The following is a 27242-nucleotide window of genomic DNA, read 5'->3' on the forward strand; positions in this document are numbered from 1 at the left end:
AGAATATCTTCAATTGCGTTCTCCAACCTTTCGCCACTCACTTTCACTTTAAATGTGGTAAGCTCTCCTCAAACTAATCTTTGGAGATTTAGCCCATTATGGCTTAAAAAAACTGTGGTGAAAGAAAAGGCTATTACAGCAGTTAGAGACTACTGGGAATTAAATGTAGGATCGCCCCCCCCCCCCCACACTCTGGGATGCCTCAAAAGCATGTATGAGAGGACAACTCATCAACGCAGTCACTAAGGCTATAATGGAATCCAAAGGCCAAGTAATGGAGGCAGAAAAGCAATTAGATGAGGCTGAGTCGGACTATGTATCCAATCGCTCTCCAACAACCTACAATAAGCTAGTAGACCCCCACCACTCACTGGCCAGGGAACAAACTCACCTTACACGAAAAGCTCAACTATACACTTACCAGCGTACATTTGAAACTGCAGACAGAAGTAGCAGGACACTGGCCTATCTAGCCAAATTACAGGCTCCATCAACTGCAATTGCAGCTCTAGCAACCACAGACAGAACTCTCAAATCTATGCCACAAAATATAGTAGAAACCTTTGCAACATACTTTAAGACATTATATGCTACCCAGATCCGATACACACAGGCAGAGATACAACACCACCTTAGTCAAATTACCACTCCTACACTGACAACAATCCAGAGGGACATTCTAGACTCCCCTATTTCTAAACAAGAGCTTCAGCGAGCCATCAATGACTTGGCTCCTGGCAAGACCCTGGGTCCAGATGGTATTCCAGTAGATCTGAGCAAATGTCTTTTTGATGAGCTAACTCCCCACTTGCTAAATACTCTCACAATGGCATTGCAAAATTTATCCCCCTACCTTCATTTCTAGAAGCCGTCATTGACATGGTATTGAAGTCCCAAAAAGACCCGCAGTCCTGTAGCTCCTACAGGCCAATATCATTACTTAATATTGATGCTAAAATAATGGCCAAGATACTAGCAAGTATATTAGCCCAAGTACTGCCAGATCTTAATCATCCAGACCAATCTGGGTTCATGGCTGGCAAAACCACTGACATTAATTTAAGTCGACTATTCTTTAACCTACACATGACAACACAGGCTCGAGAATAATACTATCATTGGATTCTGCTAAGGCCTTTGACTTGGTGGAGTGGAATTACCTATGGGCAATACTAAATTTGGCATTGGACCCAACTTTATAAGCTGGATCAAAATGCTATGCTCAGTAGCACAGGTCAGGGCGAATGGGACAACATCTGGACCCTTTCCAATGGCTAGAGATAGAAGGCGAGGATGCCCTCTCTCCCCCTTACTGTTTGCTCTAGCCATTGAGCCCCTGGCAATCAAAATTAGATAGGCTCCCACATTAGAGGGATGGCACTTGGGACCCTTGAAATAGAGGATATCACTCTATGCCAGTGATCTCTAACCAGTAGCTTGTGAGCAACATGTTGCTCTCCAACCCCTTGGATGTTGCTCCCAGTGGCCTCAAAGCAGGTGCTTATTTTCAAATTCCAGGCTTGGAGGCAAGTTTTGGCTGCAAAAAAAAACAGGTGCACTGCCAAACAAAGTCTCAATGTAGGCTGACAATCCACATAGGTGCTACTAAATGGCCAATCACAACCCTTATTTGGCACCCAGGAACATTTTTCATTCTAGTGTTGCTCCCCAACTCTTTTTACTTCTGAATGTTGCTCACGGTTCTAAAGTTTGGGGATCTGCTGGTCTACCTGGCAGATGGGAGACGATCACTAGATACTTTAGCCACCATTATAACACATTTTGGAAGGTTGTCAGGACTGCGGGTCAACTGGGATAAATCTGCCCTACTACGAATAGATCCAACACCGCTTCCTGCCTTACCACGGGAGATCCCCATAATAGTAGCGAGGGAATTTAAATACCTCAGAATCAATATTAACCCAGACTTATGCACCTTTATACCATGCAACCTTGAACCAGTCAAATCTTTCCTCACTACTACTCTCTCCAAATGGTCTAAGCTTCCATTGACACTTTGGAGGAGAATTTTTAAAATGGTGTATCTGCCACAGTTTCTATATATATTTCACAACTCACCTACTCATATTACAAAAGGCTTTTTTAAGACTGTTAACCAGATTTTAGTAAGATTTATATAGGGAACTAAAACACCCAGGTTGGGCTGGCGAAAACTTACCCCCACCATGAAAGATGGGGGACCAGGTTTACCAGATTTATACCTCTACTACCTAGCCAGCCAATTGCACTATGTCAAATAGTGGTTTGACCTCGATCCCTATAACCCCATCACAACGCTTCAGTCACTAGCTATGATGTCACTAGAAGGACTTAGGCACCTTCAATATAGAGCATCCACAGACCACGAGAAACTCCCAGCTGTTATGACAACCCCTAGAAAGGCCTGGAATTTGGCACTAAAACTATATCCGCAGAATCCTTCAACTTTAATGCCTAATGTGCCATTGTGGGTTAATTCCCACCTTCCCCAATTCCCTGATTTTCTCTACTGGCCACGTAAACGCATCAGCGCTTACAAGATGTGCTGGATGTGCTACATTTGGCTCATATGCAAAACTTGCAGAGCTCAATCTATCCCACTTTAGGTACTTTCAAAGCACAATTTGGAGGAATGGAAATACAAACCTCACAACCTTAATTTGAAATGGTGTTATGGTCTCCTTACCTAACTAAACTAACATCTACACTGTATAAGACTTTGTTGCAAAGTGTCCCCCAGATTTTAAGCTTTTAAGCTTTTATAACAGAAATGGCAAGCTGACATCCCAGACCTCGATGAGGAGGACTGAGGAAGCAATAGACAGAAGTTATAGTCACCTGTACTCTATATGAGACAAACTAGTTTAATTTGGCTTCACCAATTCTATATCACCCCTGTGCGATTAAAGGCCATGGGATGTAATCCAACTGCAAGATGTCATAAGTGTGGGGGCTAGTAAGAAGGAGCAACCTTCTTACACATGGCTTGGTTGTGTACACCGGTATACAAGTTTTGGACCGAAGTTATATATAGCTAATATTTTAGCAGACAAATTAGATTTCCCTAAGCTACTGACCCCACAGGTGTGCATATTAGGAGTCATAAATGAAATCATATACACTAATCACGCCAGAGTCAGATACCGAACACTTCTATACTATGCCAAGAAAGTAATTGCTATCGCATGTATGGGTCCCCAACCATCCACAGTGCAAAACTGCATAACATTGGTAAATCAAAATCTGCCTCTCATCAAACTTAACTTATTAGCCAGAGGCTCACTGAAAAGATTTTAAAAAATATGCAGTCCATGGTGGGAGGTGGGGCTGGGGGGGGTCAGGGCTCCCTAACATGAAAGGGAACATTTATAATATAAAAGTCAAAAATTTATTAAATTCATGTAGAATATGCTGTTATTGTTCCAGGTCGATGATAAGATACTTGGGATGTTAGATCCACTTCTTGATGTATGAATGCTTGAACAATACTCTAGCTGAACAGTGGACCAACTAAATTACTAAGCAAATGTCTAAGTATATACGTATATTTTGCTCAAAGCTCTGTAATAGAAACTCAACTGCATTTACAGCATGTGTATTGTAATATGTTTGATGTGTTATAAAACAATATAACAATATAACAATTTCTACTTCAGTAGAAAGACCGTATATGTTTTTAACCTTTAAATTAGTGATTAAGCTTCTGACAAAAAGTTTATTTTATTTTTTACAAGATATATTGTTGAGTTCCAGTAGTAGCTTAAGATGAGAAATATGACATTTTATGGGAAACTTTACATAATTTGTCTACTGACCCTTCCATGGAGCACTAAAATAATTGCTCCATTAGTTTCAATTTATGCTGAAAATGGAATAGACATTTTACATAATCTTCATTTCAATCACCTCAACAACAGATTTAGGCCCCAAGTTATGATAAATGTTAATATTTTATGGTTTTACTTTTTCTGAGTTTTTACATTTACCTTCCCTATTCATTTTTAAGAACAGAAAAACATTGCTGAGATTATTAATTGAACAAAATGACAACTAAATATTGTCTGTAGATTTTTTTTTTTTATTCATGAGCATTTAGTAGTAGCTCAGTCCATTTATACTTTTTAATTGGCACGTTAGGGGTCTTTAAAGGAGAACTAAACCCTAAAAATGAATAGGGCTAAAATGCCATGTTTTATATATTGAACTTATTGCACCAGCCTAAAGTTTCAGCTTCTCAATGTGTACTGTATATTTTGAGTTGGCCCCTAAGCTCAGTAAATGACAGCAGCACTAAACATGTGCAGTGAATAAGCAGGAAAAAAAAGATGGGGAGCTACTGGGGCATCTTTGGAGACACAGATTTTCCCTGCTAAAAGGATGTGGTTGCAACATTTCTAGCCTACATATTTAGCTTAATATCCATATAGAATGCAAAAAAAAGTTGAACTAGCAGATATGCATTATATGCTGAACCTCTGATTTAAGTCCAAGTCCACTTTGCTATAGAGCATTCAGCTGTGGCTAAATCTATTCGGCATAGATACTGTCAGAATTCCAGCTAATTTGTAAAAAAAAAAATGTAGCATTCCAAGAGAGGAAAAATAATATGTTGAATATAGTGTCTCCAAATATCCCCCCAAGAATTTTAAGAGAATAAAACAAAAACCAGATGTCAGAGGGAAAAAAGTGTTGTATATGCACATATACAGAGAATTCAGAAATCATCTGGGGCATTCCAATATTCAAGGGGAAATAAAATACATTGTTAAAAAATAGAACATACACCAAAATCATAAATTGGCAAAGTTTAAGGGGTGGTTCACCTTTGAGGTAATTTTTAGTATGTTATAGAATGCCCAGTTTCTAGCAACTTTGCAAAAATCAGATGTGCTATGTCAGACGGAAAATGATAACAGAAGTGTTGTATATGCACATATACAAAGAATGCAGAAATCATCTGGGGTATTCCAATATTCGAGGGGAAATAAAATACATTGTTAAACAATAGAGCATACACCCAAATCATAAATTGGCAAAGTTTAAGGGGTGGTTCACCTTTGAAGTAATTTTTACTATGTTATAGAATGTCCAGTTTCTAGCAACTTTGCAATTGTTTATATGTTATATTTATTATTTTAATTATTTATTTATTATTTTATTTTATGTTTTTATTTATTTTTATTTATATGTTTTACTTTTTTAGTTATTTGCCTTTTTTTCTGTCTCACTCACTGGCAAATCTCCTGCCCTTAGCTCACCCAGTTGTGTCCCTGTGATGGTGACTGATCCCTGCTAGGGTACTAACCCTTGTTCTACTCCTCCTTGTTGGGGCCTTGAGCTGCCCAGCTGCAAAACCTGACCCATACCTTTCACTCCGAGAGTGACTATAACAATGTTAACTATACTGAACTTTAACTAACAGGCCTGGGAACTGCCCAGACCTGTACCCACCTCCCTGCTAGGTAGTATCCGGGAAGAGCCATGATCACATTAGTGCTCTCCTTTTAACCAAAATTATATTGCCACCTACTGGGCGTACCTTGAACTACAATGGTCCCAGGAAAAGAGACCACTGAGGTGTCCAAATACAGGGGAAACTGCCTGAGTAAAAAATACCTAAACCTCAGGGACTCTATATCATATTCCATTCTCTGATTCAAATCAGTGCAAGGTTGCTAGGGTAATTTGGACCCTACCAACCAAATTGCTGAAATTGCAAATGAGAGAGCTTCTGATTCTGAATAAAAGCTTAGAAACTCAAACAACACAAATAATATAAAATGATAACCAATTGCAAATTGTATCAGAATATCACTCTCTACATCATAATAAAATGTAATTTTAGGTAAACAACCAAAACTATTTCTGTAGACCTTAAGGGATCATTCAGAAGACAGCTGCATCCTACATACTTTATTTTACTTTTTCTGACTAAACAAATTAATTTCATACAAATCTCAGCAACTATTGTGGCTCCTGGCTGCTTTCCCCACCTTGTGGAGGCTCTCTGAGTATTCAGGGTCCAATGTAATAACCATGCTTAAATAGATTAAGTTGGCCAAAAATATTTTATAAATATCTTCAAGAATGTCGGATTGATTTAAATATCTGCACACAATATTAAAATGTGTAGTTTTGTTGGAAGAAACAAAACTCTTTTTATTAAAGGATTCAATTACAATCCTGTATAGTAAATAATTTATTGATTTGAATTTACATAGTTTAATGTACTTAAAATTAATGAAACTTAAAACTAATGAAATACATATCTTGAATAAACAGAAATGATTACACAGTGTACAGCATATTCAGAATGCCTTCTGTTGAGTGGCAGAAATGATAACTGATAAATATTACTTGACCACAATTTACCAGCATATTTAATGCACTTCCACTGCTGTCTGCTTACATTGCTCACCATTTCAGATACATTTCACAAGCAAGCAATTGAATGCTCAATTCCCATATCAAACAAGCCAACTGTAGTAAGAACAACTACAGAATGTGTGAAAGGTTCCTCTGTGAAACTATTACAATGTGTATCAAATTACAAATATGCCATTTGTGTAAATTAAACATGAATATTTACAGCTAACCATTAAAACATAAAAGTGAAATGAAAACAGGAGAATTAACGTTTTTTTCTTTTCATGTAAAAGACTGGAGTAAATATAGCTGAAAAAGAGTAAGATCTTGTCTTTTTTAAAATTTAACTATGACAAGGTTTGAGGGATTTACCTCCAAAGATATTTGCAAGCTGAATGACTTAATTGATTGAAACATTATTACTTTTGAACACAATCAGTTCAGTCCTTCTAGATATATTTCTATAAGTGCCCTTATAAGTGATCTAGTATAAAAGATAACTTGCAAGGGAGCAGGATTACTCTTTAAAAGTACATTAGATTACGTCATAGACAGTTGGAAATTTTTTTCACATTGAGAACAACAAAGAACATCACTTGAATTTGAAGAACTGAACTTGGCAGTTATGTGGGGTTGCCCTTGATGGACATGTTTATTTTTTTCAGCCTAAAGAAGTATGTAACCTCATTTCATCTGCTGTAAGAGGGCAATATGTAATGTATACATTCTGAAAATTTGGTAGATGATAGGTGTACTAAAAAACTATTAAAGGCCTTGGATTTGAGAGTGAGAGCAACACCATAAAAAAGGAGGCTTCCTTTCCTTAAAGGAGGTTCTTGAATTACTGGGAATAGGATGCTAGACGTTTGACAAATAATGTAGGTTTGTTGGGCTTTTACTACATTATCATCATGGTTACTTTTAATATTTTAATGTTGTTGAGTAGGGTTCTTAGGTGAATATTATGAAGTGGTATTGCATTTAAGCTAATATGATTGTATGAATACTTTTTTTATTCCACTGGTGAGCTAGAAAGGATAGTAAAAATCAGGAAAAAGCGGTAAAGGGATACACAGCCTTTGGATACTGCCAGGCATAAGCTATGAGTTTAAAGGACTAAATGTATAGGATCATCAAATATATAGTCAACCAAACAACCTGCCAAGCCGTATGAAATGTATGTAATTATACATTTTTGCAAACATTGATCTGGACATACGGAAAAACCTGCAATGAATATAATTTCAGTCAATTTCATTAGCAAATCATAAAAATAAATATTTAAATTTTATAATTAATAATATAAATTCAATATACACCCCTTAGCTGCTGTTGCATGGTACACATATCCCACACAGCTCCCTTTGAAGTGACAGCTCTACATACATTTTTTATCTTGCATTTCAGTCTGAAGCCAAATCTGATTTTAGAAAAGTCAGCTGTTTTCCTTATACTTGACTATCAAGGCATTCAGGGCACATTTCCCAGAACATGTTTTGCTCTTCTTTTGTTGACCAACATGCATGCTTAGTCAGCATTTTTTTTTGTTTGTTTGCAATGTAATAACTTAAACCATTTATAAATACTGTAGCAACAAGGCAGAATGCCATCTCTAGAACAGAATTGCCATTCTGTCTAAAAAACTATAAATATGTTGTAATTCTGTTTTTTATTTCACATCGATTTTATATGCAATTTCAAAATGACTATGAAGATTTTCATTCATCCAGGTCATGGTATATCTAGTATAGGTACATCTAAAAACAACTGGACTTGCTGATTAATCAATGAAGACGGATGAGTAGTGAAACGTCTTTATTGATTACTCAGCAAGTCTAGTTGTTTTTAGATTTACCTATACTTGTATGTAAATTTTAAAAACTGAAGAATTTCCTTGTAGATACTAATATAAACTCACTTTTTACTAAATGACTTAGGAAAGTGTAATATATAAACACCAATGAAATTATTTAGAAAGAGAATAGCAGTAAAACCACACACTTCCTTCAGTTACCAAAATAGTTGAAAATTAAATATAAAGTGCTAATGTGTTCTATAAAGTGCTTAGTGCCAATGCTATCATATGCACAATTCCAATCAATTCTGTGCCAACACACACATTAATTAATCAAAAATCAATTATTAAGGTATATATTAAATTTATTAAATAAAGTGCTTCTGTTTAAACAATTATAGTTCATTAATCTATAAATAAGAACAGGCACCAGCAATTCATGAATAAAAGTCAGTAACGGAAAATAGTATAGAGGTGGTGTTGTTCCAAAGATACTATCTATTGAATTGTGATATCATCAGTGAATGGAATACAGTTTATAGTGCATGCAAACAGTATGTATGTGTGTGTGTATATATATATATATATATATATATATATATATATATATATATATATATATATATATATATATATATATACATACATACATACATACATAGTCCCAATTTCATCCAGCACACCTTCAACGTTAGCTGACCCAGGTGCTAACCACAGATGCCATAAGTAGAAAAATCCAAAAAATATAGATGCACACTGGGTACGTTTTAAAGATAAAAAGTCCAAAATCGTATTAATTTACATAATTAAAATTAGGTCGAAGTTTCGCTCTGTTTCTAAGACCTTTCTCAAGACCATAGAACATTTGTAAAATCACAATCCACTTAAATAATTAAAACCAAAAACACTCACCCAACAGCGTGTCTCCCCACACCCATGTGACAGGAAACACAACCCTGTATCAGAGGAACATGAATAGTCAATCTAGTTTGTTACTAAGTCACTTTCACTATTAGCAACAAAATATTGGCACAATCTAGAGATATTTATTTACACAATATTTAAATAAGTTAAAGAAAGAACATCAAATTATTTTATAGCATTTCATCTATCGCTGATCCAAAAAGCATAAAAAAGAGCAATATTCATTGATCCCTGCTGGTACCAGTGTGTTTAACTTTTTCATCCAAAAAACTTCTTTTTGAAGTAACAACTTAGATCTATCTCCCCCTCTTCTTAATGGTGGAACATGATCAATTGCAATGTAGCGAAAAGGTAAAAGTGAATATGTCCAAATTCCAAAAAATGTTTGGCCACCGGTTTATTGGTATATCCATCTCTAAATGCCGTACTTATAGCGGAGCGGTGGCCATCCATTCGTAGTCGCAAGTTCTGGTCGGTCTTGCCTATATAGGCTAAACCACAGGGACAAGTTATTAAATATATTACGTGAGTGGTCATGCATGTAATGTGTTGTCTAATTAAAAATCTTTTACCAGTCTGTGGATGCAGGAAGCTGTCATCTGGGCTCATATGTCTACATGATAAACAATTGGGACAACAGAAACAACCAGATTTACCCACTTGTAGCCGATTCTCCCGTGGTTTTTGATAGCATTTAACAGGGTCACTTTTTACCAAAAGGTCCCTCAAACTAGTGCCCCTTCTATAGCAAAACATTGGCTTTCTTAAGGTCCCCATCTGCAGTAATGATGCCCCAGTGATCTTTAATAACCTTATTGACCTTATTTGACTGCATATTTTTATTCGAACTATAGATTATATTAGGGCACTCTTTATTTTGTGTTTTAGGAGATTTAACCCATGACCTAACTTTAGTTAGGGCACAATCCAAAATTGGTTCCAGGTAACCACGTTCTCTAAAACGAGACCACATTTGATGGACCTGTTTTTTAGCTACATACAAATTTGAGGTATTCCTGAGTACTCGACAGAACTGGGAGACTGGTAAAGAATTTTTCATTGGGCCTGGGTGACAACTATCATAGTGTAATAAATTATTTTTATCCGTGCTTTTATGATAAAGGGAATGGCGCCACCATTTGCCAAAAGTTCCACATCAAAAAAATGCAACCTTTCTTTATGAATTTCACTAGTAAAATTCACTGGGCTATCCAAGGAATTTAATTCTTTGACCATTATTTGAAACTCTTCTTCAGTGCCACACCATAAGATGATAATATCATCGATGTAGCGATGGAAGAAGAGCATCTTTTCCCCATATTTGGGAATTATCATATTCTTCTCGAATTGATCCATATAGAGATTGGCATACGCGGGCGCCATGGCAGCACCCATCGACGTCCCCGCAACCTGCAAGAAAAGTAATTGAGTGTAAGGGCTAAAGATAATAGTTCCAATACAAATGTAATTGGGGGCCGTCATACGGCATAAATTCCAATAATGAATGTTTCACAGAATCAATCCCAGCCTCATGGGGAATACACATATAGAGGCTAACAACATCTAAACTAGCCAGCATGAAAGATGTCCCTTCAGGAATGGATAATGTCCGCAAACTTTCAAGTAGGTGAGGAGTATCTTTTAAGTATGTCGGGGTATGTTGAACCACTGGTTGACATCTTTCATGCTGGCTGGTTTAGATGTTGTTAGCCTCTATACGTGTATTCCCCATGAGGCTGGGATTGATTCAGTGAAACATTCATTATTGGAATCTTTTTTTATGCTTTTTGGATCAGCGATAGATGAAATGCTATAAGATAATTTGATGTTCTTTCTTTAACTTATTTAAATATTGTGTAAATAAATATCTCTAGATTGAGCCAATATTTTGTTGCTAATGGTGAAAGTGCCTTAGTAACGAACTTTAGATTGACTATTCATGTTCTTCTGATACAGGGTTGTGTTTCCTGTCACATGGGTGTGGGGAGACACACTGTTGGGTGAGTGTTTTTGGTTTTAATTATTTAAGTGGATTGTGATTTTACAAATGTTCTATGGTCTAGAGAAAGGTCTTAGAAACAGACCGAAACGTCAACCTAATTTTAATTATGTAAATTAATAAAATTTTGGACTTTTTATCTTTAAAACGTACCCAGTGTGCATCTATATTTTTTGGATATATATATATATATATATATATATATATATATATATATATATATATATATATATATATATATATATATATATATATATATATATATATATATATATATATATATATATATAAAAATCTGCCGTGAGTGCTTCCTTCATTTTTTGGATTATATGTGTGTGTATATACACACACATATAATCCAAAAAATGAAGGAAGCACTCACGGCAGATTTTTCTTAGAAAAACTTTTTACTGGATCATGCAAACATCAACGCGTTTCGGTACCTCAAGGGACCGTCATCAGGATACACACACACACACATATATATATATATATATATATATATATATATATATATATATATATATATATATATATATATATATATATATATATATATACACACACACACACATCATAGTCTTGATAAAAATTGTGACTTATTGTGACTTATTGGAAGGACTCTTTCCTTTTGTAGTAGTACTGGTCCTTTAATGTGCACTCTCTTTTTACTTACAGGAGATTATGTTGTAATGACAGTATACTTTGATCTAAGCAGAAGAATGGGATATTTCACTATCCAGACCTATATTCCATGTACACTTATTGTGGTTTTATCTTGGGTGTCATTTTGGATCAATAAGGATGCCGTACCAGCTAGGACATCACTGGGTAAAGAACAGCTTTATAATTTTTTTTTACACTTTTATTACATCTTTGGTGGTATACTGTATTTCTTTCCCATTAATGCATTTAGATTATGTGTAATAAAGTTATTGCTGTTAATGTTTCCATAATACTGTGTATAGGTTTAAATTTTGTGTTGTTTTAGCTCTAATGGTTTAGACCATGGATTGCATCACCAGACAACTGCTTAAATTTGCATAAAGAGTGAGAACAATTTGCAGGAAATATAATATGCAAATGCTATGTAGGACACTAAGGTTAATTTGCTGTTGATGCCCATTTCTTGTAATTGGTGACAATATACCTAAGCAGAGGAATATTCTAAAATATATTCATTAATAGGGCATGAAACAATGATGGTGTATATAATTTCCTTATGTAGGACTACATTTTTGGCTTTCTTTCACTTGCAGGTATCACAACTGTTTTAACAATGACAACTTTGAGTACTATTGCTCGGAAGTCATTACCTAAGGTGTCCTATGTGACAGCTATGGACCTTTTTGTGTCGGTCTGCTTTATTTTTGTGTTTGCTGCTCTTATAGAATATGGAACTCTTCATTATTTTGTGAGTAACAGGAAGCCAAGCAAAGACAAGGAAAAAAAGAAGAAAAATCCAGTGAGTATTAAATTAAATTAAATTTTCATTTTAAACATTTGGTCATTGGGAAGACCAGTTAAATACTACTTTGTCATTTTTTATATTAAAATAAGAAAATATAAATCTGAATTTTAGATAAAATGAGGTAGGCATAAGGGAACAAGGGAGCATGACAGTAGCAAAATACTTGTCAGTAGGTGCAGACTGGCAGTACATTCCAGGACATACCCTTCTACAAGGTCATATTAATGCACTAACAGGGAACCAGTCCACATTTAAGCGTTGCAGGTCCACCTCTATGGGATTGAATAGGGCAGCAGGTAACGTAACATTATGGGGCACATTTACTTAGGGTCGAAAATCAAGGGTTAATTAACCCTCGATATTCGACTGTCGAAGTTAAATCCTTCGACTTCGAATATCTAAGTCGAAGGATTTACCGCAATTCGATCGAACCTTCAGATCGAACGAAATTCCTTCGATCAAAAAAAGCTTAGAAAGCCTATGGGGACGATTTTTCTTTCGATCGTTCGATATTCGAAGTCAAAGGATTTAACTTCGATGGTCGAATATCGAGGGTTAATTTACCCTCGATATTCGACCCATAGTAAATGTGCCCCTTACAGTGTAGGCCAGGAGTACATTTATCAATAATTAAAAAGTTATCCTTGAGATGATGTGTAAGTTGTTATATATATATATATATATATATATATATATATATATATATATATATATATATATATATATATATATATATATATATATATATATATATATACACACACACACACAGTGGTGTGAAAAACTATTTGCCCCCTTCCTGATTTCTTATTCTTTTGCATGTTTGTCACACTTAGTTTCTGCTCATCAAAAACCGTTAACTATTAGTCAAAGATAACATAATTGAACACAAAATGCAGTTTTTAAATGAAGGTTTACATTATTAAGGGAGAAAAAAAACTCCAAATCTACATGGGCCTGTGTGAAAAAGTGATTGCCCCCCTTGTTAAAAAATAACTTAACTGTGGTTTATCACACCTGAGTTCAATTTCAAAGGTTATAAAGCCATTTCTAAAGCTTTGGGACTCCAGCGAACCACAGTGAGAGCCATTATCCACAAATGGCAAAAACATGGAACAGTGGTGAACCTTCCCAGGAGTGGCCGGCCGGCCGACCAAAATTACCCCAAGAGCGCAGAGACAACTCATCTGAGAGGCCACAAAAGACCCCAGGACAACATCTAAAGAACTGCAGGCCTCACTTGCCTCAATTAAGGTCAGTGTTCACGACTCCACCATAAGAACGAGACTGGGCAAAAACGGCCTGCATGGCAGATTTCCAAGGCGCAAACCACTTTTAAGCAAAAAGAACATTAAGGCTCGTCTCAATTTTGCTAAAAAACATCTCAATGATTGCCAAGACTTTTGGGAAAATACCTTGTGGACCGACGAGACAAAAGTTGAACTTTTTGGAAGGTGCGCGTCCCGTTACATCTGGCATAAAAGTAACACAGCATTTCAGAAAAAGAACATCATACCAACAGTAAAATATGGTGGTGGTAGTGTGATGGTCTGGGGTTGTTTTGCTGCTTCAGGACCTGGAAGACTTGCTGTGATAGATGGAACCATGAATTCTACTGTCTACCAAAAAATCCTGAAGGAGAATGTCCGGCCATCTGTTCGTCAACTCAAGCTGAAGCGATCTTGGGTGCTGCAGCAGGACAATGACCCAAAACACACCAGCAAATCCACCTCTGAATGGCTGAAGAAAAACAAAATGAAGACTTTGGAGTGGCCTAGTCAAAGTCCTGACCTGAATCCTATTGAGATGTTGTGGCATGACCTTAAAAAGGCGGTTCATGCTTGAAAACCCTCAAATAAAGCTGAATTACAACAATTCTGCAAAGATGAGTGGGCCAAAATTCCTCCAGAGCGCTGTAAAAGACTCGTTGCAAGTTATCGCAAACGCTTGATTGCAGTTATTGCTGCTAAGGGTGGCCCAACCAGTTATTAGGTTCAGGGGCAATTACTTTTTCACACAGGTTTGGATTTCTTTTCTCCCTAAATAATAAAAACCCTCATTTAAAAACTGCATTTTGTGTTTACTTGTGTTATCTTTGACTAATAGTTAAATGTGTTTGATGATCAGAAACATTTTGTGTGACAAACATGCAAAAGAATAAGAAATCAGGAAGGGGGCAAATAGTTTTTCACACCACTGTATATATATATATATATTGTGAGCAGGATCATATGAACAGACAGGTCTTGAACAGGGTAAAGTCCATTGTTCACATATAAAGATTCTGTGAGCAAAGCAGCATAAAACAAAATAAAACAAAACAAAATCCTTGCCCCACTTGGGCTCTAACTAATACACAGAGTAGTTTCCCTCTCTACTACCGGTCCCCTACTGGGATTTCCGGTCAAACACAAACAGTACAACTCCCCAGAGTCACAGTACCTTTGCAAAAGTCCATTCCCTTTGGGGAAACATAAACAGCAGCTTCCAATGGCTACACTCAGCTCCCAGCTCTCCTCAGTGTGTGTCTCAAGCTTTCACTCTGAGCCCCAACCCTCTCTAGCAGCTAGCTGATCTAGCCTGTTAATTATTCCCCAGGTGAGACTTTCTAGGGGAATTAACCCACTCAGAACTGCTGTACATATGGGAGTAAGACATGAACCTAGGGGAAATATATCTCCCTTCACACTGTGTTCCAGTTACCGGTTCACAATATATATATATATATATAGCATTCCAAGGTTACACGCACACCGTGTTGAGAATCAATAATTTATTTATTAGCACCGCGGATGCATTAATGTGCTAATAAATAAATTATTGATTCTCAACATGGTGTGCGTGTAACCTTGGAATGCTGTCTACTACAATCTACACACTGCACCCGAAGTAATAGACAAAGTGACGTGTGCGGACTTGCACGGAGGCTATATATATATATATATATATATATATATATATATATATATATATATATATATATAAATATTCTCTTTTGGGGGGTTGAGAACTTTGACTTTGCAATAAAATCTGTGAAAATGCTTCACCATGATTTGTAAATGCTCCAATGATATTATGTGTGCAGAGTTCAGCTGTTGTGTTGTGACATCGATTTAGTAGGTGTACAACTCTGGCAAATGTACACATTTAAGATAAGTTGATGGTCTCTAATTCTTAAGTATTGGTACCAAACTGTTTCTTAAGTACACTAAAGTTAAGAGTAAAGAGACAATATCAAGCAAACAGGCTGTTTTATTGAACACTTGCACAGTTCACTCTTCTAGCTAGTACTGTAGGTGGGAGATTGACTCCAGCAGCAGGTACCTTAATATTTTTTTTGTTATACTTGCCTTCTTTTAATTTCTTTGAAAAATATTAAGAGCCCCAAGGACATAATATTCATTTAAACAACAGAAATGTATTGCTAACCCCCAGATCAATATCTGCAGATATGTTTTTGATAATATACAGTTTATTCTTCTTGGTGTGGTATTTATAAAATGTTGACAATCCAAGATGAAAATGCAATATTTAAGAACATATTCCTTACAGTGAATTAATTGAAAAGTCCACTTAACACTCTTTTGTGGTATTTATTGTTCAAATGTTAGTAGCACAATAGCTCAAAGCCATTGGGCTTGCCGGCTAGGTAAGATTCTGCCTTTTCCATATAATATTATTGGAATGCTTTGCTTATCAGTTCAGATGTCTTTAGAGTATGCTCAGAATTTTGCCTAATTGCATTCTGACACAAGGCTTTCTTATAAACATATGGAGTATTTAGCATAATTGCACAGTGTGTTGTTATATTTGAGGACACAATCAGGTGGATTTGGAAGCTTTTCTACTCTTATTTATAGCAACTTTTGGTCCTGCTCTTGGCCTTATGGTGCCATTTTCCAGAGGAGTTCTGAATTCGATTCTTGGAAGGCCTTGTTGAACAGTCCTTTCAATGTCAGGAGTTCTGGCAAATTGTGGAAAAGTATGGATATCCATACAGGTAGATTACCAAGATTACCAAGCTTCCAAGGTTTCATTCCCAATTAGGACAAGCTGTTTAGAAGTTTTGGATGCCATGGCAGGTAGTTTGGAACTACAAACTATTATATGTGTTTCTTTCTGTATGATAAGCCTGGCCGCAGAAAAGTTTGTCATAGCAATTCTGCCAATCCATTTTCTCAGTTTCTGTAATGTAGTACAGAAAACATAGTATCATCATAGACAAGAATGTATTAAATGCTATTTTGTATTTTTTGTAGTAATTAATATTGTATATCATGTACATAATTTTTTACCTTACAAATACATTTTCATTGATGACATTTGGGGGCAGATTTATCAAGGGTCAAATTGAAAATTCGAATATTCTAAATTTTTATGGTCAAAACTGTCAAATTCAACTAGGGAGTTATTCAAATTCGATTTGATTCTTTTTAAAGATTTTAAATTAGATTTTTCAAGATTTATCATACTCTAGTCCTTTTAAGAACTCAAATTTGACTATTCGCCATCTAAAACCTGCCAAATTGCTGTTTAAGTAAATGGGAGAGGTCCTGTGATCAATTTTGAGTTGTTTGCAGCCTTCCTGACATTTGCGGTTTTTTCAGAGAAAGAACTTGAGTTTTTAAAATTCAAATAGAATTTGATTCGAATTTGATTCAAGTTTTCATGTTGATTCCATTCATCCAAGTTTAAAAAATGTGTTCTTTTAAATAAATTTTGATTCCTCGAATTTATGGGAGTTTTTAAAAACTCACATGAATTTGAAATTCAACCTAAAGAAAATATGAAGCAGAAAAAAATTACTCTGTAAACAATGAGGTTATACGATGACACATTATATTTATCAATGCACAATCATAATTTAAAATACATTTCCTAGCTTTATCTATTAACAAAGCTTATATTTTACTTCTTTATTTTTATATTTTTCAGCTTACCATGTCTAGAAAATGCTGAAACTTAATTTTTCTCTTCCTTTTTCTTTAGTTTATTTTATCTGTTAATTTCCCTATAATCTGATTTTCTTTTCTTATCTATACAACAATAGCTTCTCTGGATGTTTTCCTTCAAGGTATAATGTTTTTGGAATGGAAAGTGCACTGCATGTGTCTGCTGAATTGAGCTATCAATGATAAAACAAGTTTTGTTTGATTGACAATACGCACAAAAAAAAATAATGAAAAAGATTTTTAATATGACAAAATAATGGTGCATTAAAGTCAGTTCAGCAGCAACCACGCAACTTCAGCTTATTTGGATGGTATTGATCTTAAATGGATAGCACAACAGCAAATTATTATGTGCTCATATCATTTTCCATTGCACCACACAACTATAGCAATGAATGATGCAAATGTTTATCTCCATGCATATAACATTTGCAAGAAGTGCCAAAACTCTCTGCAAATCAACATTACTTGTATATCTGCAGATAAGAGCTGTTTGTCACTACACCTGCAAAACTTCATATGCATTCCTTCCACCAACATCATCTGTATGGGCAAATGTATGTACTCCAAGCAGTACTGTTATACTGTAGCTCTGCTCACATGTGATCTTAAAATATAAGGTACATTTTATGAAAAAAAATAGGTAAAGTTGACCTATGAGCTGAATGTTGCATATATTTTTCTGTTTTGCATATATACCAGAGAACACCACAGCTTCATTATAATCAGCTTGAACAAAAAAGGAACTAAAATGTTCTGAAAGCTTGCTATGATTATATTAGTTTGCCAATAAAGGTATCACCTTTATACCACTTTTGTTATTTTTTATTTCAAAAGGGTTGCCCTGTAACATGAAAAAAATAAAGATTGGAAATGTGTTTAGTTCATACATTGGGTTGTAGCATATCTGACAACTGGTTGCAATGACCTTAAAATATTAATATTTTGGTAAATGTGCAGCCTGCTTGGTATAGAAATATGCATGAAAGTTTGCAAGTTAATAAAAAACCTCAAAAAACTGATTATTTGTCCATCTTTAATATTTTTCTTATGTTGGAAATTCTATCATTAATGAAAAATCTCAACATTTATTCAAGATTTTCAGCAACATTACCCATTATTACATTGACATACATTTCTAATTTACAATATAATCATTACTTATATATATATATATATTAAAATCAATTTCAACAATTCCTCAAATATAAATATTCGCCCATCCTTCAAGAAAATCACTTTGTATGAATGACAACTGCATTGCTGTCTCAAATAGAATAATTGCTAAAAGTTGCATCAATTATACAATGTTTGGCGAACATGAAGTTCTTCAAGAGAATATTAATTTATTCATATAATACTATTCACAGATCATGTCTTCCACATTTTTTCATAATATAAAAAATTGACTTTGGATATGTGTTTATAATTTGAATGTTATTAAATGAAAGTGTTCACATTGCCATGAAATTTAGGAAACTTTTTATTAGGAGGCTGATTTATCAATGTTCAAATTCAAGTGTTTACTGATTTAAATTTTGTGCACTAAAATTCAAAATAAAGTTTCAAAAACTAAAAATTTTGAGAGCTATTAAGACTTAAAACTTGAATGTAAAAATTCAACATCTAAAAGCTGCAAGCTGCTAAATTCATGTAGAAATCAATGGGAGTTATCATAGACAAAATGTAAGCAATTTGTTTTTCAAGTTTTTAAAATTGTTTTGAGAGTTGGTAGACCCATTGAAAATGATTAGCAGTATGTGAATATGCTGCATTTGAGGGTTTTTTCCCCCACATTTTATTTGACATTTTTTTTAAGTTTTTTTCTTAAATACATACCCATTCTAGTTCTGTAAATTTTCAGGTTTCAAATTTAAAAACCCATCAAATTTTGATAAATAAGCCTCCCCAAATTTCTTATTATATAAGGGCAATGAGACTTGAACATTGGCTTAAAACTTATAATTAGTAGAGCAAATCTTTTGGAGAAATATAAAACAAAAGGTAAAGGTAAGTAGTTCTTGAAATTTGTAAAAATGAAGATATGAATAAAACGTATGCATAGCTATTCAAGTTATTGGATCAATGATCCAGTATGCTTGAATCCTGTTTTTTAGATAAGGAAATGGAAATATGGAGCAAAGTACATTAGGGCTACTAAAAATACATTAAAAAGTTTGTTATGCTATCCACATGGATTCATGCTAGCTTAGTTACCGTGCACTACAAAGTAAAATAGAGTAAAAGCTACTCTAAAGCTTTCTAGATAAGTTGTTTTCAAACATAAGATCCTAACCTGTACGTACAGTTTTCACCAACTATTCCAATATTCTAACTCCTACGTGTATAGATAACCTTCTTAGTCATATAAGGTACAACCACATTAATTAGGACAGAAGTGAAGTGGTGTAGGCAAAAAGTGTTACCCTACTTAAAAATACCTTCAGATTAATATTAAGGGGCAGATTTATCAAAGGTTGAAGTGAACATTCAAATTAAAATACATTTTAAGCTATTTTTTTGTGTACTTTGACTAGGGAATAGTCCAAATTCGATTAGAATTTGAAAAAAAATTCAAAAATTAGAATATTAGAATTTATCGTGTACTGTCTCTTTAAAAATTGACTTAATCCATCCTCACTCTAAAACCCTCCCAAATTGCTGTTTTAGCCTATGGGGGACCTCCTAGAACCTATTTGGAGTCTAATCAAATTCGATCTAATGCGCTGTTAGCTCGATTCGAAAAATTTTGAGCTTGGTCTTTTTTAATTTCAAATTTCAAAGTTATGGGAGTTAAAAAAAACTCCCATTACTTTATAATTCAACCCTTGATAAATCTGTCCCTTGGTATCATGTAAGTATGATGCAAATGTAGATACTATTCTCCAACTAATTTTATTTTATATTTAGTCTATTTTCTTTTATATTCTACCATCCTTTCTACCTTGCTTAAATGCTAGTCAATAACCTTCATAACCTGAAAGCAGATTATTGCTTAGGCTAGGTTGTTATTGCTTTTATTATTTTTATCAGTTATCTTTCTATTGGTAACTTCTTTACTTTACTATATTTTAGAAAGCCATTCATGAAGCTACTTAGTTGCTAGACTAAGTGGTTGCTAGAATAAGTGGGGCCATTGCATTTCATATACTAAAGTGCAGCAGAATAAAAAGGCATGTCTTGAAAACCACAAATAATAGTTAAATACCAATAACAAAATATTAACTTGCTAGAAAAAGACAACAAGGATCAGGGGGCACATTATGGAGATAGATATCACCAGTGATGTTGCCCATAGCAACCAATCATATAGTTTATTTTGTCTTCTAACTTGTAGGTGACTATTGAAATCTAATTGCTGATTGGTTGCTATGTGAAATATAACCATATTTTTTTCCAATGTAAGTAAACACACCCTTTTATAAGGTTATTTTATAAAGGATTCAAAAAACCTAAACTACTACTTTAAGGATTTCTAAATGTTGACTCTAAGGGGCACATTTACTTATGGTTGAATATCGAGGGTTTAGAATATCGAAGTCGAAGGATTTAGCGCTATTCGTTCGTTCGAACGATCGAAGGAATAATCCTTCGAATCGAACGATTCAAAGGATTTTAATCCATCGACCGAACGATTTTCCTTCGATTAAAAAAAGCTAGGAAAGCTAGAACCTTCCCCATAGGCTAACATTGCACCTCGGTAGGTTTAAGGTGGCGAAGTAGGTGGTCGAAGTTATTTTTAAAAAGACAGTATCGAATGGTCGAATAGTCAAACGATTTTTACTTCGAAACGTTCAATTCGAAGTCAAAGTCGAAGGTCGAAGTAGCCAATTCGATGGTCGAAGTAGCCAAAAAAATACTTCAAAATTAGAAGTATTTTTTATTGTGCCCCTAAAGGTCAAGGTGAATTTTCTAATGAAAAAAATTTGAATTTCGAGCTATTTTTTGTGTAGTTTGGCTAGGGAATAGTCCAAATCCGATTCAAATTTGAAAAGAAATTTGAATATCGAAATTTATCATGTACTGTCTCTTTAAAAATTCGACTTCGACCATTCGCCATATAAAACCTGCCGAATTGCTATTTTAGCCTATGGGGGACCTCCCAGAACCTATTTGGAGTCAATTGGTGGACTTTTGGAAAAAACTTTGAATCGAATTTGGTTGAATGCGATATTCCTTCGATTCGTATAATTCGAATTCGGGTGAATATGGACCTATCTCATCGAAAACGGACTCATTCGACCAAAAAAAAAAACGTTGATTCATTTCGGTTGGTCTTTTGAACATTAATTTATATCACTTTTATTGAATTATATACAAATCTTTCAATAGTAGTGGAATTGTACTGATTTAGAAGTAGTAGATGAGAAGGAAAAATATCACTTTTGTCTCAATGAACCTACCCACTGTAATAAATGCTAAAATAGAACCTCATTTATTCTAAACTCTTGGATGCCCTTGTGACTTCTGGAAGGACCTACTGGTAAATGTTTCTTACATGGTCCCCTTATATACCTGTATTTCAATATAGTTGTATCACCCCTTATGTGCAAACAACCCCAACTTGACAAGCCATTCATTATATGTTATATTTTGTAATCAAATAATATGCAAAAACCTTATTTTCATTTAAGGGGAAAATTGTTTTTATTTATTTTATTTTTTGAGGTTTTTGATATTTATATTTTTTGGTTTGGTTGTTATAGTTGCTCGGGTCAGTCGGATATTATTTTCATTTGAAGTCTAGAAATAGGAAGACAAGGAAGGCTAATTAAGAATTAAACAAAACAAAAAAGATCAATTGAAAAGTTGCATTTGTTAATATAAAGGCAAATCATACTTTACTTTTTGTGCCAGTTGTAAAAGGTTCAACCAAAACATTGTTTTTTCTTTTTAATATTCATGTTTTTAGTTTATGATGCCTTTACATTTTTTCATACATTTCCACTCCTCATAATTTGTAACCCTTTATTTTATCTTCTATTCTGATATGCAGCATGGTTGATTTAGCATTACTTTATATAACTCTATATGCTATTTATGTTAACATATTTTTATAAAATGTAGTAAGTTAAAACATAGTTTCTTTATAAGTTCTAACTTCATATTATTTAATTAAAGGCACCAACTATTGATATCCGCCCTCGTTCAGCAACTATTCAAATGAATAATGCCACGCATCTGCAAGAAAGAGATGAAGAATATGGGTATGAGTGTCTTGATGGGAAAGATTGTGCCAGTTTCTTCTGCTGCTTTGAGGACTGCCGAACTGGAGCATGGAGACATGGAAGATTACATATTCGAGTGGCAAAAATTGACTCCTATTCACGAATTTTCTTCCCAACTGCCTTTTGCTTATTTAATTTGGTTTACTGGGTATCATACCTTTATCTTTAAAAAATAAACACCTTAGTAACATATAAGTGATATGCGCCTTATAAAGCATAAACAATATCATTTATTATGTACGTCATGACATTTAACAGTACAATACTCAGGATTGGGTGACTCCATTTACTGAGTTCCATAGTTCACTTTTACTTTTAAGCATCTGAAATGGTAATTTGCACTGACCTTTCAGATGTCGATGTTAAATCTTATGGAAATTTTTCTATTCAAAGAGTGCATTTCTTCACAAAGAGTTCAGGAAATTGAGTTTACTGCAGGATGTAACCAAATTAAAATGTTATTAAATGTAATTAAATTAAATGTATAATGGAATTTTCATTTTGTAGTACTATTTCATTGAAATAAAGCTGCAATCAACCACTTTGTTGAAGTAAAAGAAAGAAAATAGTTTTATATATATATATATATATATATATATATATATATATATATATATATATATATATATATATATATATACACACACATATATGCATGAACCACTGGGGCCAAACTTCAGCAAAATGTGATGTACCATATACAACTATATGTGTGTATGTGTAATATACACAACTTACATTTTCCTTATGTGTCTGTCTGCACCATTTCAGCTGAATGATGGCTAGATTCCATCTTCATTTTTGTTTGTGCTATTTTGTGCATGAAATGGGATTCATTCTAACTGTACTTTATATTTTATTAACCATTACATATGCCTTAAAAGTAAACTCCTTTTGCTGCAGCCCTCCCTTGTTTATATTTAAAAAATATCTGCCAAACGGGGCAATTGGTCAGTGCAAAATCATTTTATACGCATATGGGGCTGTCTATGGGGCTGATTTACTCAAGGGCGAAGTAGCTAATGTTAGCGTCTATTCGCTAGCATTACCGCCCACAGGGACTTCACCAATTTTCTAATGAGCGCAGGCGTCACTTCGCTAGCAAAAGAGATAGACGCTATCATTGATTCATACTCTATCGCCAGGTGACTTTTCGCTCTGGCGAATGGGCATTACTCCGCAAATTCACTAAAATGAGGATTTTACTGATCGTTACCTCTTTCGCCAGATTTGCCTTCATAAGCTCAGACCGGGCAAAGTGCAAAGGAGTTCACAGATCTTCCTCAATCCTCAGTTACTTACATCATATTTTCTAAATGGAAAAACTTCTAAGTTCAAAAAAAAGCTGGCGTCTTTTCCTTTTTTCAAGGTGATAGGCTGCAAAAGTCCTAAGAAAATATTTTTGTTTAACCGGTTTCCCCCATACATTTTCTAACATATGGGAACATTATTTTACAGTGGGCTCATGTGTACGGCATTAAAATAACTCTATTGACATGAATTGGCACCCTAAATCCAAAACCCAAGCTAAGCTCCCTGGTCTCGGCTCTTACTTCCGCCTATAACTGCCACCTTTCACCTTGGGAGGAGCCCTTGGCTAATTGGATGCCACCAGGTCTTATTTGAGAGCAGTGTCGGACTGGGCCACCAGGGGCCCACCCAAAAACCTTAGACCAGGGGCCCACTCTCAGTATTATTATTCTTCCTCTCTTCACTCAACCTCTATTCTTCTAGTCTCTATTCTTTACATACTGTAAACTATTGTTCCATCTATTTAGCTTCATAGAAATAAAGAATGACCAAGAAATAGGCCAAATGTTTAGCAGCATAAGGGCCTTTCGACACCTGGGCCCACCGGGAGTTTTCCTGGTATCCCGGTGGGCCAGTCCGACACTGTTTGAGAGAGGAGCAAAGCTAACGGTTCTGGACGAGCAAAGGGGCATGATCGTCTCACCAGGATACTGGAATGGAAGAACACCTCAGGAGGGCAGGCCAAACAACACAGCATGGAGCAGGCAGGCCGGGCAAGCACAAGCAGAGGTAGAATATTCAGACAGGCCAGAATCAGGATTGGAGAGCGTAGAATAGTCAGACAGGCCGGAGTCAGGGTTGGAGAGCGTAGAATAGTCAGACAGGCAAAGGTCAGTTTGTAGAGGTCAGAATAAACAGGCAGGCGATGGTCAGACTGGAGAGTTCAGGATAGTCAGGCAAAGCAAGGGTCAAAACACAGAAGATCAATCAGGATTCAAATAGGATAGCACCCAGGAACAAGCTAAATTGAACCTAACAACGGGCAGTGATTTTCAAAGAAAGGCCCTTTTAAATAGTTTGGCAGACCAGAGCACACTACAGTAAGGGGCTCATTTACTTAGCTTGAGTGAAGGAATAGAATAAAAAAAACTTTGCATTTTAAATGATTTTTTTGGCTACTTCAACCATCGAATGGGCTACTTCGACCTTCGACTACGACTTTGACTCCGAATCGAACTAAAAATCGTTCGACTATTTGACCATTCGATAGTCAAAGTACTGTCTCTTTAAAAAAAACTTCGACCCCCTAGTTCGCCACCTAAAACCTACCGAAGTCAATGTTAGCCTATGGGGAAGGTCCCCATAGGCTTTGCTATCTTTTTTTGGTCAAACAGAAATCGTTTGATCGATGGATTAGAATCCTTCGACTTCAATATTCGAAGTCGAAGGATTTCCATTCGGCAGTCGAATATCGAGGGTTAATTAACCCTCAATATTCGACCATAAGTAAATTTGCCCCTATATGTATTGACTTTCTATTCATTCTTTTTGGATTTTTAGAAGTGTATTTACAAAATGGTGAACTCTAACTTTTACCTATTGATAAATGAGCATTGAAAACTACAAAGAAGGTTGATAATTTACTGTGGTAAATTCTGATTTCATACTTTGATAAATATGCCCCTTTGAGTCCATGAAGAAACAAAATTTAAGCCTAGCATAGAAAAGGAACAAATGGGAACTAATGATTATTTTATTTCTCCCTGATATTCTATGCAATCCATAAATCTCCTTGCACATCCAAATAAAGCAAACTAGACCTAGTGGTTATTTACTAAACAACAAATGCAAAAATCACCAAAAAATGTGGGTTTTTTTAATAAAAAAAATTACGAATTTATTAAACCCCGAGGATGGAAAAGTCTGAATCTGAAAATCCGGCATCTCAGACCTGTTGAGGTTGCATATAAGTCAATGGGAGAAGTCCCAATGATTTTTTGATGTGCGCTGGGTTTTGTGCAATACCCCGAAGTTTTTAGAGTTTTCAGGTGAAAATTCCAGAAAAAAACTTTGAAAATCGGATGCAAAAATCTGAAGAAATAGTGAAATCTGATTTTTTTCCTGCAAAGCAAATTTTTGGCAATATGTAATAATAAATAAGCGTAAAAAAACGGAGCGGATTTTATTGGAGTTTGTAGCAGAAAATATTGAGATAAATTCAGACTTTGATAAATAACCCCCATAGTATCTCTCAAGCCAAGTATCCCATTGCAGCATAGCATTGTGTAAATCATTTGGGGCCAGTTTTATTCCATTTACAGTGGACTTTTTAGTTTGGTTTTAATGCATTTCTTTTCTCTGTTGTTTGTGAAGTAGACTACCGATTTTCTATACATGATCAATTTTTTAAATTGCTATTGTTAAAAAACAGACCAATCATGTATTCCAGATATTAGGTTTAGTTACATATCTCTTGATTTAACCCCATAACAATGATTTTTCACAGAAATGTCGAAATGTGCCAAAATTATTCCTGATAGTTTAACAAAGGCTTAATAAAGATGATACCATAACATAAAAATGTTAATACAAAAAGTAATTTTCTGAATTTAGGCATGGATGTTATCCTTGCGTTTATATTTGCCATTGCTTTGTAATGTAATAAATCATTTGCATACATAAATTTCATATCATTAAATCAATGTTTTATTTATGCTTAAACTGATAATATAATAACATAATTTATTGACTTGTTTTATTTGGTCAATTACCATTTGAACCTAAATTAAGGTTTTTAATTAAGATTGTTTTTTGTTACATGGCAATTTAGCACTGTAGTTAATGTGATAAAGAGAACTAAGAAAAAATCTAAAAATCGCTTGCCTTCTGCAGAGCTTACTGCTTGTACAAGGTGTAATGCCTTGATAAATTTGTGCCAATACAATTTCTCTGATTTTTTTGATGAGATAAATGAATCAACAGGATCAGAGAGCTACTTTACTGTAAAAACTTTAGTTTTTAGTCCATTCAGAAATGTTCTATTCCCTGTTCTATGTAAATAAATACAGTATTACATGGTTATAATATATATTCAGTTGGGAAAAGGGTTTATGGAGTTACATTTTTTATGAAAGTCCTATAATAAAGAGCAAATTCTAAGTGTGTGTACAATCTGTGTTTGTTAAGTGTTATATGTGAGATTTACTATGTTTTGGTGTTAAAGAGAGCAATATTCTGAAATGCTACTTTTTTGTTT

General features: G+C 34.7%; 1 protein-coding gene across 2 annotated transcripts in view; it reads left to right on the top strand.

Annotated features, from left to right (window-relative positions):
• The window catches only part of LOC108712645 (gamma-aminobutyric acid receptor subunit gamma-2), a 122074-nt gene extending 98800 nt beyond the window's left edge, over positions 1–23274 (top strand). The window contains exons 7-10 of one of the 2 annotated variants that reach the window (XM_041588045.1): positions 11763–11915; positions 12344–12549; positions 17606–17629; positions 22629–23274. In XM_041588045.1, the coding sequence (XP_041443979.1) occupies positions 11763–11915; positions 12344–12549; positions 17606–17629; positions 22629–22904 (659 nt within the window). In that variant the 3' untranslated portion in view covers positions 22905–23274. The remainder of the gene's footprint in view (positions 1–11762; positions 11916–12343; positions 12550–17605; positions 17630–22628) is intronic. The other variant, XM_041588046.1, reaches the window with a different exon arrangement.
• Positions 23275–27242: the final 3968 nt, after the last annotated feature.

This window comes from Xenopus laevis, chromosome 3S (genome assembly GCF_017654675.1).
Source record: "Xenopus laevis strain J_2021 chromosome 3S, Xenopus_laevis_v10.1, whole genome shotgun sequence".
NCBI classification, from domain to species: Eukaryota; Metazoa; Chordata; class Amphibia; order Anura; family Pipidae; genus Xenopus; species Xenopus laevis.